Here is a 16,907-nt window from a genome sequence, read left to right on the forward strand (position 1 = left end):
AGCATGTTCAGCTGAGGAAAGTTAGCACCCGCAGACCTCCCAATACAGGCTGGTAGGCCCTCCTCTTTGCTCCTAACCTCATCCAAGTTCTTGCGCACGTTTTCCAGGACCGTGGTGCCTGGGAGGTCTTCATCCATCTCCTGGGCACTAGCCAGCTCATGACGCCAATGCTGCTGGGCGGCCTTCAGTGCCGTCTGCCGCCTCCGCATGGAGCGGGTCTGGCGCACCAGGAACTCCTTTGCACTCCGTACAGCTACACCCTCAGCAGAGAGGAAGTGCCGGACACTGTGGGGCAGCAGGGAGCGGGGAAGGAAAACCGAAGGCTACACTAAGCCACAGGGCCACTTCTTCGGCACATGTCCACCTGAGCATACATACACAGGAGCTACTGGACTGGGGCTGGGCTATCACTGTTAGATACCTAGAGTGTGTGACACTCTGCAGACTGTCCCAGGAGCCTGTACTCGGGTAACTAGACACTCCTAGGGGGTCTGATCTTCAACTAGAGGCCAGCAGGTGCCGGCATGCTGTGTTGAAGGTCACAAATGGTAGGATATTAGCTTAGCAGAGAAGACTCTTCCATCCCTGGGTCATGCCTTGACCCAAGCCCCACTGATGGTCACTGTCACCTCAGCTCTGACATAAGCACTCATTCATGGCACACGATGGGCTAGGGAAACTCACCTATCCATGGACAGGTCGATATCCTCCTTGCTCTGGGAGAGAGACGAGGACACCTCTTGGGTCTCATTCTGCAGACACATAATAGAAAAGGCCAGCTGAGTGTGGAGAAGCAAAGGGATCCTGAAGTCCCTCCCGGTGTCCTAGCCCAAGAAACAGGTCTTCTAGTCCCCAGGTGCTCTTTATAGATAGGTACCATCTGAGTGACGGAGAGGATGGAGAAGGAGAATAAGGAGGCTAGATCTAAACAAAGCAGAGCCCAGGTCCTCTCCAAATGCCCCACCTTTCCGCCTCCCGCCCATAACCCCCACCCTCACTCCCAGGCCTCAGCCCCGGCTCACTGTGCCAAGGGATTTCCTCAGGTCGTCAATGTGGAGATCTGGCTCCAAATGTGGCGGCGCATTCTTCTCGGCTGCCAGCTCTTTCAACATGTCCTGCTTCCTTTGTACTTCAGCCTCCAGGCCACTGTGGTGAGGAAGAGAGCGGGAGGAGGGCTGTGAGGCCGGGACTCTCACTCTCACTCCCACAGGGCCTCGGTACTCCATTCCCTACGAAGTGCAGCAGAAACGTGCTGGCCGCTTCTGTCTGGGTCCCAAGCTGGGCCCTCTCCCTCTGGGGGTCCATGAGGAGACGGGCCCAAAAGCAGCAGAGGGCAGAGGGCAGAGGGCAGGGGGAAGAGGTGGCCGCTGGCCAGGAGCAGAGTGCCCACACTACCTCACGTGCTTCTGCAGCCTCTGACTTTGTGTCTGCAGCAGATCCACCTGGGACTCCAGCTCCACCCGCCGGACACGCAGCTCATCGATGACCCTTCGTAGCTGCCGCTTTGACTCCACCAGGTGGGCCTGCTCTTTCTTCGCTTCTTCCAGGTGCTGGTGGGTGGCTGTGGCTTCCTGGGGCAGAGGAAAAGATAAGAACGCCCACAGACCCAGTGGGGAGAAGGTGAGGTGCAGGCAGCGTCAGAAGTGTGGGGGACAGAAAACAACAAGAAGGGTTGAAAGCGAGAGCCCCTGAAGCCACTGTCTCTAGGATCTGGGGTCTGTAGGCTCCTGGTCTGCCACCAGAGCTCCACTCCCCAAGGCTCGAAAGTCAGGTCCACTGGGAAACATGATACTGGCCAACACAGTCTTAGGACCCCAGGGGGGCCTGTACAGGACAGGTGAACAGATGGGGGGGGCAAACAAGAGAGACAGGGTGGCAAACAGACCTCCTTCTCCAGAGCAGCCTGCCTCTGCGCATCCAGGAGTAGCTGCTTCTCTCTGCGAATACTCTCCTCCTGAAGGGAGATAAGCCCCAGGCTGACTGCAGACCCCAAGACTGAGGTGGAGCCTGCCTTGTGCTCAAACCCCCTCCCCAAGGCAAGGTGGATCTAGCCATCGCCCTCCCTTACCTGGACATCCAGCTGAGCCAGTCTGGCCTTGACATCTTTAGTTCTGGCTGTAAGCTCCACCTCTAAATCTTGTAATTTCCTTTCCTGTCAAAGTATGGCAGAGAGAAAGACATGGTGTAGAAAGGGTGAACGGTAGGTATTAGCTGAGGGATGGTCTGTATGTCAAGTGTGTTGCTGATTGGTCAATAAATAAATCACTGATTGGCCAGTGGCCAGGCAGGAAGTATAGGCGGGACAAGGAGGAGAATAAAGCTGGGAAGTGGAAGGCTGAGTCAGAGAGACACTGCCAGCCGCCACGATGACAAACAGCATGTGAAGATGCCGGTAAGCCACGAGCCACGTGGCAAGGTATAGATTTATGGAAATGGATTAATTTAAGCTATAAAAACAGTTAGCAAGAAGCCTGCCATGGCCATACAGTTTGTAAGCAATATAAGTCTCTGTGTTTACTTGGTCGGGTCTGAGTGGCTGTGGGACTAGCAGGTGAGAAAGATTTGTCCTAACTGTGGGCAAGGCAGGAAAACTCTAGCTACAGGTATTAGCTGAGGGATAGGAGAAAGATCCAGAACCCAGCATGCCACACCCAACTCTAGACTCATGCTGGCTTCCTCTTTCCCTGTCCTTGCATCCTTCCAGCGTACAGCATGCCACATCCTGCCGAGTCCCGGTGGGGCATCCCCAAGAGAAAGACAAATGGTCTGACCTCTCCTATCCAGGACCGGGTCTACTCCCAGGCTCAGAAAACAAAGGAGCAAAGATACCCTGACTCGTAGACACAGCCAGGGTTGAGATCCCCTTCCTGAAGGTGCCAGACTCTGGCCCGCAACTCTTGGATCAGCACCCAAGGCTTCCTAGCCTGCATGGGAAGTGTGTAAGCACCGGCCCCACCCCAGGCCCTCACCTGATCCCGGTGCCGACGCCTCAGGTCCTCAAGCTGCTGGTCCTGCTCCTGCCTCATGCTCTCTAACTCACGCTCATGGGCCCTGCGCAGGCGTTCCAGCTCTCCTGTCAGGTGCCCCAGGAGCTCAGCCCGCTGCTTTCTTTCCTGAAAAGATCATGGGGCCGCCTGTGGGAACCTACAGTGGCTCCTAACACCCCCAAAATCAGTCTCCCCAACTCCTGCTGTGTTAGACCAGTGAGATCGATGAAGATCACTGTCAGCTCCCCAAGTTTTGTCATGAGGCTGCTGTTCACCCCCAACGGGAGCAAGCCAAGTTGAGTTGGGGTCCACTCAAGTCATGGAGCATCCCCACCTCTAGGCTGAAGAAGGATAACGAGATGGTTACTATTACTGTCCAGTTGACAGAGCCTGGGATCACCTAGGAGACAGGCTCTACGTATGTCTGTGAGGGATTTTCTAGATTGGGTTAGCTGAGGTGGGAAGACCCACCCTAAATGTGGGCGGCACCGTTCCATGGGCTGAGACTCAGACTAAAGCAAGAACTGGAGCTGAGTGTCCGCACTCAGCCCCCGGTTCCTGACTGTGGACACAATGGGGCCGACTGCATCATGTTTCTGCGCAAGGCTTCCCCACCATAATAAGAGGAAAGCCCCTTCCCCACCATAATAAGAGTGTAACTTGAACACCCCCCCCCCCCCAGTTGTCTTTGTCAGGTAGTTTGACACAGCAACAACATAAGAAAGTAACTAATGCAGGCAGATAATATCCAGCTATTGTTTGGCTCTTGGTTTTTCCTTGTGGTCCTGAAATTCCAGGCACCCTGGGGGCATGGTTTTGGAGTGACTAAACTGAAAGCTGTGGAGTCAGACAGCTTGGGAAGGCGGCCTCATTCTCCAAAATGAAGGTGATGATGCGCACATTTCCCAAGGCTGCTTCGAGGACTGAACGCAGGAGGATGGCTAAGGAGCTCAGAGCAGTGCCTGGCACCTAGTAAAAGCTTGGTATCTATCCATCAGTAATCATTCCCATTTAAACAAGTACAGCCACCCTGGGGGAATAAGAGCCCCTTGTTGGGGGATGAGGGTTTCTCATGCTTCAGAAGAAAAGCAGAACAATGGCCTTGTTATTGTAGGATGCCAGAGAAGTAAATCTCCTCTAACTGAGATTTTCCAGATCTCAGCCTCTCCCCAGGCCTGGCGGCCAGCAGCGAAGGACAACAGCTGGTGTTTCTATCTTTCTGTGTGCTGACAGGGAGGGGACTGAGCTACCTCGGCTTCATAGCGCTCTCTGGCCTCAGCCATCACTTGTCGGTGTTCCTCCTTCATCTTGTCCATCTTCCTCTCATGTTCCCTCTCCACCTCCTGGCGCTTGTCTCGAAGGAGGCTGCTGAGCTGGAAGGAAGAGAGCAGGAACCCAGCTTGCAGGACTGAGAGTAGACAGGCCTGGGGACCTGCAGGTCTTACACATGAAGTGTCCCCAACACACACACAGAGCACCAAAGCATGCATACATCTGGACTATTACCACTACCCCTCCCTACGGGCACACAAGAGCCTGGAAGGACCAAAGGTCCTGGCTTTGAGGGAGCGGAGGCCACTCGGGCTAGAGGGCCCAGAGACCTTAGTGGAGCTGACACAGAGCAGCACTCACCTCTTGCTCGTACTCAATCACCTGATGAACCTTCTGGTGAGCTCTCTGCTCTGCCCGCCCAAGGCTCTCCTGTAACTGGGCCTCCTCCTTCTGCTGAGCTCCCTCTATCTTCTTCTGGAGGCTGGAGACCACCTAAGGAGACAGCAGCACACACAAGGGAGTGTGGCCCTCAGAAGCAGAGCCACCAAGCAGGGACTCACTACCAGAGATTTAGCACCCATCCCAGCATCCTATGGGGGAAGGAAGGGTGGGGCTGAACCCAGCATGAAGGGGTCTGAGGGCCCAGGCTCTGCCCCCTCAGACCAGGCCATACTCTTCTCACCTCCCGGTGCTTGGCCTCCAGTGAGGAACAGAGCCGCTCCAGCTCAGCACTGTGCTCCTTCTCGAGGCCTGCCAATGCCTGAGGAGAAGCAAAGAGCCTGTGAGAGAAGCAGGGGAGGGCGCTGGCCAGGTCCTGACCATGGGAAACCAGGGTTCAGAAGAGCACCTTGTTCTTTGTAAACAAGGGGCCAAGGAGAACCACAGGGACACTTCTGTTTTAAAATAACTCAGCCCCTAAAGTCTGCAGCTGGCAGAGGGGTAGGACAAGGCCACGGTAGAGGGGCCTTTCAGTAAACCTCAGGTCACTCCTTCCATCCTGACTCTGAGCAAGCCCACAGGTGCATACACAAACCCATGGGAGGAAGAGCCAGGCCAGGCCAGAGAGAGGTCAAAGTAGACTCTCTGGGAACCTGATCCAGATCACTGGGTGTCTAACAACCAAAGCTCTCTCACCAAAGGAAAAGTTCTGCGTGGCCTGTTACTGTAGTCTTTAATTTGGAGGCTGATGTGATGGCAGAAGGAGAAATGGAGGAAAGGAGACCTGTGCAAAGGGCTAGCCTCTTATTCCAGATCAGAAGTCAGGGAACAGCACCTTCTCTCAAGTCCGCTGCTCTGGCCGCAGCTCAATAACAAAAGCTCCCCAAATCCACTGGACACTTCCCTGTACATCCGCTTCAGAGACCAGGACGAGCACCTGCCCTGAGTAGGGTGGGTCCACACGATGGGCTCAGAAAGTCAGCTCCCCCTCTGCACCCCAACCTGGAGCTAGCCCGTCTCATGCTCTACACGCGACTTCATTTGGCTCGCTCACCTCTCTCCTCTCCCCTTCCAGCTGCTCCCTCAGCTGCTGCAGCACCACCTCCTTCTCAGCCTCCTTCTCCGCCTTCAAGGCGGCCTGGGCACTCCTCTCCTCGGCCTCCAGCTGCTCCCTCAGCTGCTCCAGCACCCTCTTGCTTTTCTGTTCCAAACTGGCTCTTTCGGCCTTCTGGAGGGTCTCTGATTCTTCTCGAAGCCTCTGCAGGGCGGCCTCTTGCTCGGCTCTGGGCAGACAGAATGGAATGAGAAAAGGCCTGTGTACTCAAGCCATCTCCTCAGGCCAGGCAGCTCCCAGAGCAGACTCACCTAATTTGGTTCTCAAATGCTTCCGTACTGGACTGCACCTGGGCCCGGAGGCGGGCCAGCCTCTGCCTTTCTTCCTCTCTTAGCCGAGTCTCCTCTTCCGCCTCTTCCTCCTCAGCAGCTTTCTGCAGCTGTGCCTTCAGGAGGCTGAGGGAAAAGGAAAGGTAGGCTGGTGAGAGCGACCACAGAGGTCTTTCTTGTACTCAGGACCCGTGCACTCCGCCTGCCTCTACGGGCCTACGGCCTCCCTACAAACCACCCTCAGTATTAGAGATCAGTCAACCTCTCACATGCTGGTTCCTCATGGACCTAAACTCCATTCACCCTTGCCACAGGAAGCAGACGGCAGGCTGCTTGGTCCAGGGCTCCCCTCCACCTACAGGTTATCCCCTGGAGAAGGTATTCACTCAAGGAAGGTTACGACCACCCCGGGGGCCAATGTCTAGGCTCACATCTCTCACTCCTCAGTCATCAGGCTCTATCCTAGGCACACCAAACGTGTCACCATCTCCAGGTCTCACTACCCTCCTCTTCGCCCCTTCACTGGTGGCTCATGCTGCTTCTTCAGCCAAGAATTCCTTTTTTTCGATCTGACAAAACCATATTCATTGCCCAGCATGCAAGTTCCTCAGTTCACCTTCCCCTTACAGTCTGCATGCAGGCCTTTCCGAGCACAAGCTGCCGTGTGCCATGCCTCACGGTACCTCATAACTAATCTGTTCTGCCTGCTTTCCTTGCAAGACAGGGAATTTCTTCAGAGCAAGAATCCTGCCTCTTGCCAGGCAGTGGTGGTGCACGCCTTTAATCCCAGCACTCAGGAGGCAGAGGCTGGTGGATCTCTGTGAGTTTGAGGCCAGCCTGGTCTACAGAGTGAGTTCTAGGACAGCCAGGGCTACCCAGAGAAATCGTGTCTTGAAAAGCCAGAAGAAAAAAAAAAAAAAAAAGAATCCTGCCTTCTTTGGAGGAAGGGGGCAAGGGTCTCCTGTAGCCTAGGCTGGCTTCAGATTTCCTATGTAGCCAAAAGTGGCCTTAACGCCTGATCCTTCTTCCTTCAGCCCCCAAGTGCTTGGGATTACAGGCTTCCACCACCACAGCGGGCTAATGATACTGTCTTTAAGTCTTTTGTATCAAGCACAGAATATAGTAACAGACGTAAAATGGTGCTCAATCAATGTGTTGGGTTTGCACAATTATCACCTAGTCCCAAACTATGAGCGAGCCTTATCACCTAGTCCCAAACTATGAGTGAGCCTTAAATGTCCACAAGAGGCACTTTATTTGACCAATGATATCCATCATTTCACCTGAAGCAAATATACCTCTGCTTTTAGAAACGACATCTTTTTGGGGGGTAACTCCTCACATAGACCCTACAAGACTAGTGGATGTGTACAGTGCATCCAGGAAGTTCAACCCTAAGAAAAACATGACTCAGAAGACCAGAAGACAACCTCTTTGAAAAGGTCTGTAGTGAATTCCAAAGCCAAAACAGACTTAGTACTTTTCCTACTTCAAGTTACTGATATCACTGCTTTCCTCCATAATGAGAAAAAAAATCTGAGCAGAGTACAAATCCTTCCTTTTGGACTCCCCCAAAACCCTGTCTTTTTTTCCATGGCAAAATTTACACAGCCAACATGAATGTAGGGGTGACGGGGAATTTGGAGCAATCCAAGCTCTCCATTTTACACCTAACAAAAGGGCCAGAGCCTGCCTGACTTCTCAGTCAGCAGCAAGGAGGAGGACAGTTTGTGTGGAAAGAGAAACAGAAGTCTCCTGAAGGCTTCTAGGAGAGCCAGACAAGGCTCTTACCCTCAGAGAAATCACTTTGTCATCGCTGGCTAAAACTATACATTTCAACCCAAAATTAAAACAAGAAATGCCATTTAGGGAGCAACTAGCGTGTTCTAGGCCCTGGGGCAGATACCTCCAGCACCCTGGTCTCCAAAACAAGCTTAGGGCCCTTAGGAGCAGCCTCACAGTGCTAGAGATGCTATATTCTAGGGTAAGCCTTCTTTGGCTGCGCCCTGGCCTTTAGTTGGCCCAAGAAGGCGTGACAGAGGGTGGACGCTGGGGCAGGGAACCTGTGTTGGGCTAATGAGAGGTTAACCTGACCTCCCACAATGATGATGATGGTTATCTGTTTTGTTTCCTCAAAATTAAGCATAGACTTGCTATCTTTGGTCTGAAAATAGTAACTTTCAACAGCTCTTGAGTGTTCTGTCTAAAAGGACAAGCTTTGGCATCGAACTGTCAACAAAGGACCTTCACACGTTTCTGAAGCAGCTTTCCTGGCCGAGGGCTGTGGCACACTGCTTACTACACTCTTGGGAGCCATTCACCCTTTCCTTCCGGGCAGAACCCTGCTTTTAGTCTAGTGCAGAAAGGCCAGCTGAAGGGCTACCTCTCCAGTCTCCCTGTCACCCAAGGAGCCAGGCCGGAGATGCTTTCCCTGGATAACTAATGCCATCCAGCACAAGTTTCTGGGAAAGGATTCTAGGAGTCACTTGGGTGAGGCTGTGGTGTACCAGACGGGCCAGCACAGGAAAAGGGTGCCCCTCCCTCCCCACACCCCTCCATGGGTGGAAGGAGACCTGAGGGATTTCTCCTTCTGCTGGTGAAGCCGCACCACCTCCTCCTCCTCTCGCCACAGCCTCTCTTCCAGCTGCTTCTGCCTCTCTTTCTGCAACTCCAGCAGCGGCCTCTGGTCTTCCTCCAGCTCCTGGGTCACGGCCTCTTCCATGGCCTTCAGGACAGCCTCTGAGAACTGCTTCTGGGGAGCTGCAGGCTCTGTGGTTTGCCTGTATCGGGGAGGGGCAGCTCACCACCACAGTGTTAGTGCCCACCGAAGTCCCACAGCTACACAACATCACACCGAAACTCCGACAGGGAGCCCCAGACAGGTCACACAGGGGCTGGCCAAAACACAGTGAGAGTCTGTCCTATGGGACAGGCCTCATGGAGTGGATAAGGTCCAGGATCCTTGGAGGGGGACAGCCCATAACAGCCCTGAGAGGCTGTGGCCTGAGAGGTGGCTGGAGAACTGGCAGAGTAGAGAGGGAAGTTCTCTCCCTCACGGGCTCTCCCCGGGCATGGCTCACAACCCCGTCTCTCCCTCACGGGCTCTCCCCGGGCATGGCTCACAACCCCGTCTCTCCCTCACGGGCTCTCCCCGGGCATGGCTCACAACCCTGTCTCTCCCTCATGGGCTCTCCCTGGGCATGGCTCACAACCCTGTCTCAATGCCCCCACTAGCTCTGCCTGCTACATAAGGCTCTTTTCAGAAACAGGTCCCAGAGTCTGTTCTCTGCCTCCCAAACCAAGCAGAGGCCAAGGCAACGTAGAAGAATCTCAGAAGACGCTACAAAGCTCCCTGCCTTGCTACCAAGGGAGCCAGTGCTTCCCTGAGCCAAATGTGGTCAAAGGCTTCCGTCCGCTCATGGTTACGTTAATGTCTGGAAATGGGGAGAAACTCTGAGCGAAGCTGACTGCACAGAGGACTGTTAAGAGGAGACAATGGCATCAGTTGACTCTATGTCTAGAGAGTCATGAAGAGTATCAGGATAAAGGATTTTACTTCCTTAAAAGCCAGGAGGCATATGCACTCCCGGGTCCCTGAGCATCACACTCCAGCCGGTCTCAGCATGTGCTCAGGCACCGCAGACCGGCCATGACGCAATGCAGCGGGAGCATGCGGGCAGGACCTGAATCCAAGAACCACTTCAGAGTCAAACAGGGAGCTAGCCAGCCCGACTGAGAGCCCTAAAACCCCCTCCCTCCAGCTCAGCAGTGTGGCAGATGGGAGGCAGCGGGAGGGGACAGCTCAGAATGGCAGAGGAGAACAGGGTGAAGAATCCGACTGTAGCCCGCAGAGACTAGCGAGAGAAAGACAGAAAAGGCTTGTGACATCTCTGAAATGCCGTCAAGACCTGTCCTTCCCTATTCCTAAAATCAGAACTGAGAAAACACCCCTAAGCCATGCTCTCAATTCTCTGCTCCCAACTCCGTCCCCTCCCTTCTTCCACGTCCTGGCTTCCTGAGTCCCCTGACACAGCCAGCTGATGGCAGATATAGCAACATGGCTGCTACCTCCTCTGAGAATAGGCCCTCCACAAGGGCCTCCCCTCCCAGCTCTCTGCCTCATCAACCCTCCAACTCATTTCCAACCCTGGCAGAAAGCATCTTTTTTCCCAGCAACAGTACCTTTTAATGTCTGCCTCCCTTGTGGGCTGCGGAGCTGTGTGTAGCCCTAGGGACAGATGCTGCAGGAAGATGGGACATCAGACCACACGTGCCCAGGCTACACACACCAGTGAACCTGCCTGCACGCCTGACACACAGGCAAATGCCTGCTTCCTGCCTCCCTAGTTTAAAGACTTGGTTATCCCGAACACCTTGCTTGGGTCTAAAGCACTGAATGATGCCGCAAAGGGCTAAGGGGAAGGCGAGGGCTCGGGAAGAAGAGGTGGGTCTGGTTTCTAGGCCAACCGCTCAGGTATCAGTCTCCGTGAGACCCAGTTTCCAGTCATGGGAGGCAAAGGGGAGGCACCAGGGAGCCTAATCATTCAGGTTGGCCTTCAAGTAGCTCAGAGATACACAGGGGTGAGCAAGGTGGGGAGGCAGGGAGGGAGAGGTGCTCCCCTGGAGCATTCTGAAGTAGGGGTACTACTGCTAAGCTAGAGAGCCAGATACCCCGACTCTCTGTAGTAGTACTGGGGACTAAACTAGGACCTTGCTTATGTTAGGTAAATAAATGCTCTACCATTGAGCTGCACAGCCAGCCAGTGGCTTGGATCCATTTACTATTCCGCAAATGCTAACAAAAGATGCAGACAATTGCCGGGCGGTGGTGGCGCACGCCTTTAATCCCAGCACTCGGGAGGCAGAGCCAGGCGGATCTCTGTGAGTTTGAGGCCAGCCTGGGCTACCAAGTGAGTTCCAGGAAAGGCGCAAAGCTACACAGAGAAACCCTGTCTCGAAAAAAAGATGCAGGCAATGAAGTCTATTGCCTAACCCTTCAGACACAGCTGCCAGATGCAGAACTCCCACACCACTCTGAAAAGCAACCAGTTCCTACTGGAAAAGACTCAAGGAAAGCAGAGCAGGCTCCTCCTGCAGATAGGACACACTGAGCCCGAGGGCCAGTCAAAGGTCTGAAAACCCCAGAAGGGACGGCATCACTGAGACAGGAAGAAACACGAAGTCAGGCCCTGGGCAGCCAAGGTGTCTTAAGGAGCTGAGCCAAGCCTCTGACCTCCCGACAGAGGGCCTGGGGCCACCCCCTGACCTCTACCTAGCCTCCTCCCTCTGAGCCACACTCAGTTCCTGTCCTCATGAACAGCGCCCTGACCCATTGGGCCACAGTCTCCCAGGAGAGCTGAGAAAGCCACATCTGTCACTGTAGGACAGCTCACTGTCTGAAAAGCTGTGGTTGCTGTACGGCCACGTGACTCCAGCAGGGCTAGAGGATGAGATGGAGACCTGAGACAATGAGCTCATTGGCCTGGGCAGCTCTCAGTGAGTCAGCCGCAGAAAAACTGTCTGCTCGACAGCCCTGGGTCCTTTGTAGCCCTCATTCACTGGGGGAAATGAAGAAATCCCAGAGCCGGGCACAGCTACCTCAGGCCTGAAGTCAAAAGTCAGGGCTCTAGCGGGCAAGCCTGCTCACTCTGTGACTCACCAGCAAGTCCCCTCCCCACCCTGAGCCCCATCTCCTTTCTAAAAGAGGCATATTTGTTATAAGAGAAAACTAGTCCTCGGTGGAGGAGAGAACACACTTCTCCTGGCTCCTGTTCATGAGACACAAGGTTCCCCTCAGCCGCCCTCAGACCTGGCAAGGACCACTGATGGTTGGTGGAGCTCTCAAAGCTGCACACAGAGCACCACGGATGCATTCACCCCTCACTCCATTCCTTGCCACCACTCAAAGGGCATGGGCACTCAAGCAGTCCATACACTGGAAGACAGGACAGACACACAAAACTGGCCCTTACACCTCTGGAGAGACAGGTGAGGCGGGGCTGACTGCCACCTTCTCCTCAGGCTCCTCAGCCTCTTGCTGCCCAAGGCCCAGCTCTTCGGCCTGGGAGTGCTTTTCCTCAGCCCTCTCAGGGAAAGCAGGTGGGCTCAGGACCTGCTCCCTTGTAAGCAATAAAGAAGCAATTGTGTTAGAGCTGGTAGGGAGGGAAGAGCTCCACTTAGAGCCTATTCAGGGTCAAAGAGCTGAGGTGGAGACAAGGAGGGCATCCCCATTCCCCCATCCCCATCCCTCCCAGCCTCTTCTATGTCACTTGAAGTGAAGACCAGACATTCCCACCCGCATGGGAAGAGAGATGGTCCCATCACCCAAAAAACACTGCACACAGCAGGTGTTCAATGGATGCTGTTGACTGAAATTGCTACAGCTCAGCTTCCCTTGTGGCTCATTCAACTGTATGAATCTTAAGACCACCATCTTCTTGCCAGGAGAACAAAGGCACTGGCAAATACACCCTGGGCTCTGGACCAGTCCGGGACAGGAAGGTCTTTCCATCTGGCTTGAGGAGGTCCAGCTGCCCCTCCCCCCCCCCGCCCCCACCCCGTCCGCCCCCGCACTGCCCTCTGGCTGGGCTTGGGACAAAACGGTGCTCCAGCTCCGTTTGAGACCAGAGGTGGGCTAATGCACAGTGGGAAGTGTTGATGAGAAGAAAGGAGCTGAAAGGGGTCCCCCAGCAGGAATGTAGTGGTCTGCCCTCCAGGAGGCGCACCCTTATTCAGGCCATCCCATGGCTCCCCCATCAGGCTGGCTACCCTAACTTCAGCTGTAGACTGAGAACTATGAAGGAGTCGATCAGCCCCGCCCAGCCTCTGCTGCTCTCCTCCTGACGCTCTGGCCGCAGTGTCTACAACAGCTCTCGTCCCGTCTCCAGGCCCACTATACCTCCCGATTACAATGACACATGGAGGGGCCACCACCCTCAGGGACCCTTCTTCCTCATCCTTACCTCTGGAGGGGGGCCAGTGGGCTGGGGCTGGCTACAGAGTCCTTCCCAGGCTCCTCTGCTTCCTTCCACTCAGGCTGCCCCTCCAGGGTCTGCAGAGGCCCTTCCTCACTGGCCTGGCTGTGAAGGGGACTCTGGAGCTGCTCCCTGGACAGAAATGGGGAATGATAAGCTGGTCAGGGCAGCCAGAGGAGCAGGGGCAGGCCTTCCCTTGGAAAACAAGAAGAGCCCATACAGTGTGTGGGTACAGTGTGCACCTCCTCCACTGGACAGGAGTCGCTGCACCCCACACTTACAGAGGCTTCAGACACAGCAGTCACACATGCAGCAGGACAGCCTCCTCCTCAGCCCCCTCCTGCAGGGTTACAGCCATGTTCTCAGTGCCCTGCTGCATCTGCCTGGTCCAGCAGCTGAACACCTTCACACATTTGTCCATTCTCAGAACCCACCATCACTGGGGCCAGGGAGGGATGAAAGAATTAAGGGAAAATGGGGAAAGGAAGGCCTGGAGAGATGGCACAGTGGTTAAGAGCACATACTGCTCTTCCAAGGACCCGAGTTCAATTCCCAGCACCCATGTCAGATGGCTCCAACCTGCCTGTAATTCCAGCTCCAGGGCATCCGGCACCTCTGGCTTCTGTGGGAACTCACCTTCATGAGTGCACATGCATGCACACACAGAGATACACACATGCACACTTAAAAATCAAATAAGAACATTGTAATGGAGCAAGGCTAGGTTGGAGAGACGACTCGGTGAAAAAGAACACTTGTTCTTTCAGAAGACTCAGGTTCCATCTCCAGCATCCACATGGCTGCTCACAACCATCTGTAACTCCAGTTCCAGGGGATCCAACACCCTCTTCTGACCTCCTCAGGTACCAGACACACATGCGGTGCACAGCCATACATGCAGGCAAAACATCACACACATAAAATAAATCTAAAAATAAAAATAAATGGGGAAGGAGACGCCGGACTCAAGTGGTCAGACAATAGCCAATGCTGGAAGCATCACTGAATACAGCAAGGAAGGAAGAGAGCAGACCGCATCCTCAGACCCAGGAAGAGATGACTACTACCCTTCATTTTCCTGGGTGGCAGCCCTCCTGCTTTTATGGGATGAGGCCAGGGGAACATGTGTGCATGTGTGTGTGTGTGTGTGTGAGAGAGAGAGAGAGAAAGAGACAGAGACAGAGTCTGCACAGCCATCTCTACCATCACAGGATCTCTCTCTCTCTCTCTCTCTCTCTCTCTCTCTCTCTCTCTCTCTCTCTCTCTCTCTCTCTCCACAGCCACCTGTATCATCACAGGAAGAACCCTGGCTCAGAATGCTGAGCTTCAGTACCTAAGAACGTGGCTCTCCAGACATCCAACAGGCCACTTCAGCCCTGTCTCATGACCAGATACACACAGCTTAATCCAGTTTAATCAGCCCAAACCAATAAAGAGGACAGAGTCCTTGGACTCACCAAAGGACCATGTGCAGAGTCCTGCCAAGTGACACTTCACACTCCTGTCACAGTATACTACCCCAATACCCCAACACCATATACACACACACCTTGTACTGCCCTCCAGCCAGGGCACCATCTGTCCTCCAGCAAAGGCAAACTAGCCAACGTCAACCATAAAGACCAGGAATTCTACCCAAGCCCACACCACCCTGAAGACACAGAATGCCTTGGATCCCTGAGGCAGCCTCCCACTGTACCTCTCAGAGACTTGGGAATGCTTGCTCTGCGGCTCGGCTCTGCTGGACTGGCTGCCATCTTGTTCTTCTTGGCCTAATTCCTGGGACTGCAAGCAAGAAGCCAGGGAAGAAACGCATTAGAGAGCTATGCACTGCAAGAGTCTCTTATCCTGCTGAGTCAAATGCTCGACGGGTGCACTATGCATGTCTTGAGAGGACAGGAGCCACTGAGACACAAAACATGTCTGTCTGCTGTAGGATGCAGCTTCCTAAGCTCTAGCTAAGCCACTGGCCCACAGCTGGAACTGGAGATAAATAATATGGTCACTGCACACATAGAGAGGAGCCAGAGATGGCGGGCAGGGGGACCTAAGAGCCTGGCCTGCTGCCTGGAGCCCGCACTTCTAGCTGCAAAGAGAAGGCAATGATCTCCAGGGACACCCTAAACTCACTGAGGCCTGGGCCACCAGGGCCGGCGGTACAGGGGTGCCAAAATAAAATGGGCAAGCACGCCAGAAAGAAAGACTTCCAAAGCACCAGGATCTGGGTGGAACAAGGGAGGCTATGCCCCAAACTGGAGGGTGCCGTCTGACTCTGGGGAGGACAGTGGCATTCCTTCCACTGGTCCATTCTAGGACATGAACCGTCATCAGTAGACAATGAGCACGCCCCCCCCACCCCCACTGCCCTACAGTCTGGTATTACAGCATTCATTTGAAAATAAACCCCCAAATGTTATTTCACATCTTGGGTATCTAGGCAAATTTAGCAAGCTGGTCTTAAAAAAAAAGGCAATCTTTGATGATTTCAAATACTTCCTAAAGAAATGTAGTGGTGATGTCAGCCTGGAATCCACTCTTTGTTCCAGAACATCCTGCCTCAAGTGCCTCCTCCCCGAACTATGGCATGGTAAAGTCATGAGGGTGTAATGTCCTACACATAAACATAACACCAGTCCCTCCTCTCCCTTCTTCTCCCTCAGACAGAGAGGAAAGAAAAGCTCTGTGACAGCAGCACCAGGTCCCCCTCTAGGACTGGCCCTTCTCACCAAAGCACTGTCTGCTCTGGGACTCAGGGGTCATCGGGAGAGGTGGGGCAGGAGACAGATCACTGTCTTCCCCAGTGGGGACCCAGCCCTCTGCCCACCACACACACACACACACACACACACACACACACACACACACACACACTTCTCCTCTGGCAGCCTGAACCCTACCATTTGATCTGATACTGCCATCTGGGTAGGTAAGAAGGGCAAGGTCTGTACTAAAACCCAGCTCCCCCAAATTACATTAAAACTAGCAACGCCGACTGTGAGTACCTCTCAGCGCCTGTAGCAGAAGGGCTCCCTGCCAGGGCTGCCACTCCTCGTTGCATCAGCCTGGGCAGAGCCTACACGCAATGACAGGCAAGCACACCCTCCCAGCTCCATCTCGCTCTCCTAGTGTTCAGCTCACCACGAACCTTCCCTGCAAACCACCCGCGATCAGCCTCTTGGTCTCATGTTTTCAAAGAAACAGAGATCACACAGACCAGCTGCACTTCACAAACTGTAAGTAACAAAACAGGGTGACTGCAATAAAAACTCAAAATGAGCCCAGAGCCACAAAGGACTCTGGGACCGTGAGGATACAGAGGCCGACTGGAGCTGACCACAGACCATCACTCTGTCTGTCCCCTGCTTGCTTCATGTCCTGTACTTCTGCAGCAAGCTGAAGCAGCTTCCTGATAGAGAGGGGATAACTCGGGGAAAGCAGATAGTGGGTCTTCAGTAGTTTCATCTGCTCCCAGAACTCCTGCCCCAGAAAAGGAAAAGGGGACCCCAGTAAGGGACGGGTGTGGTGACACCCTCCAGAAAGAAGAGCCCAACAGGCACATGCCAGGCCTCTGACCCACCACTACTCAGGACCCCAGGACCCCAGGCTTCCCTCAGCTCCTGAGTTCTGTTTTCAAGATCTAGTCCCAGGGTGGAAGCAGGAGGACTGCAGGTCTGAGACAGGCCTGAGGAACTTAGATGGTTGTTCTTCTCAAGGCAGGGCCCCGGGTGCTGAGGCAGCTAAGTGGTGGAGAACTCACCTAGTCACACAGAGCCCTATAGTCCATGTCCCCCAGTGGAAGGGGCTTATTATCTTGACTGTGATGAGAGTTTCATAGGAATACAGAGGGCAAAAA

General features: G+C 54.1%; 1 protein-coding gene across 1 annotated transcript in view; it reads right to left on the minus strand.

The window, feature by feature from the left end:
- Window positions 1-16,907, minus strand: part of Cep164 (centrosomal protein 164) — a 67,193-nt gene that overhangs the window by 6,044 nt on the left and 44,242 nt on the right. The window contains exons 11-24 of the mRNA XM_059267748.1: window positions 14,754-14,839; window positions 13,043-13,186; window positions 6,063-6,206; window positions 5,752-5,980; window positions 4,942-5,019; window positions 4,620-4,751; window positions 4,238-4,360; window positions 2,970-3,113; window positions 2,069-2,152; window positions 1,886-1,954; window positions 1,396-1,571; window positions 1,023-1,146; window positions 685-752; window positions 78-285 (exon numbers count right to left, since the gene is read on the minus strand). Of these exons, the coding sequence (XP_059123731.1) occupies window positions 78-285; window positions 685-752; window positions 1,023-1,146; window positions 1,396-1,571; window positions 1,886-1,954; window positions 2,069-2,152; window positions 2,970-3,113; window positions 4,238-4,360; window positions 4,620-4,751; window positions 4,942-5,019; window positions 5,752-5,980; window positions 6,063-6,206; window positions 13,043-13,186; window positions 14,754-14,839 (1,809 nt within the window). The remainder of the gene's footprint in view (window positions 1-77; window positions 286-684; window positions 753-1,022; window positions 1,147-1,395; window positions 1,572-1,885; window positions 1,955-2,068; window positions 2,153-2,969; window positions 3,114-4,237; window positions 4,361-4,619; window positions 4,752-4,941; window positions 5,020-5,751; window positions 5,981-6,062; window positions 6,207-13,042; window positions 13,187-14,753; window positions 14,840-16,907) is intronic.

The sequence above is a fragment of the Peromyscus eremicus genome, chromosome 7 (assembly GCF_949786415.1).
Source record: "Peromyscus eremicus chromosome 7, PerEre_H2_v1, whole genome shotgun sequence".
NCBI lineage: Eukaryota > Metazoa > Chordata > Mammalia > Rodentia > Cricetidae > Peromyscus > Peromyscus eremicus.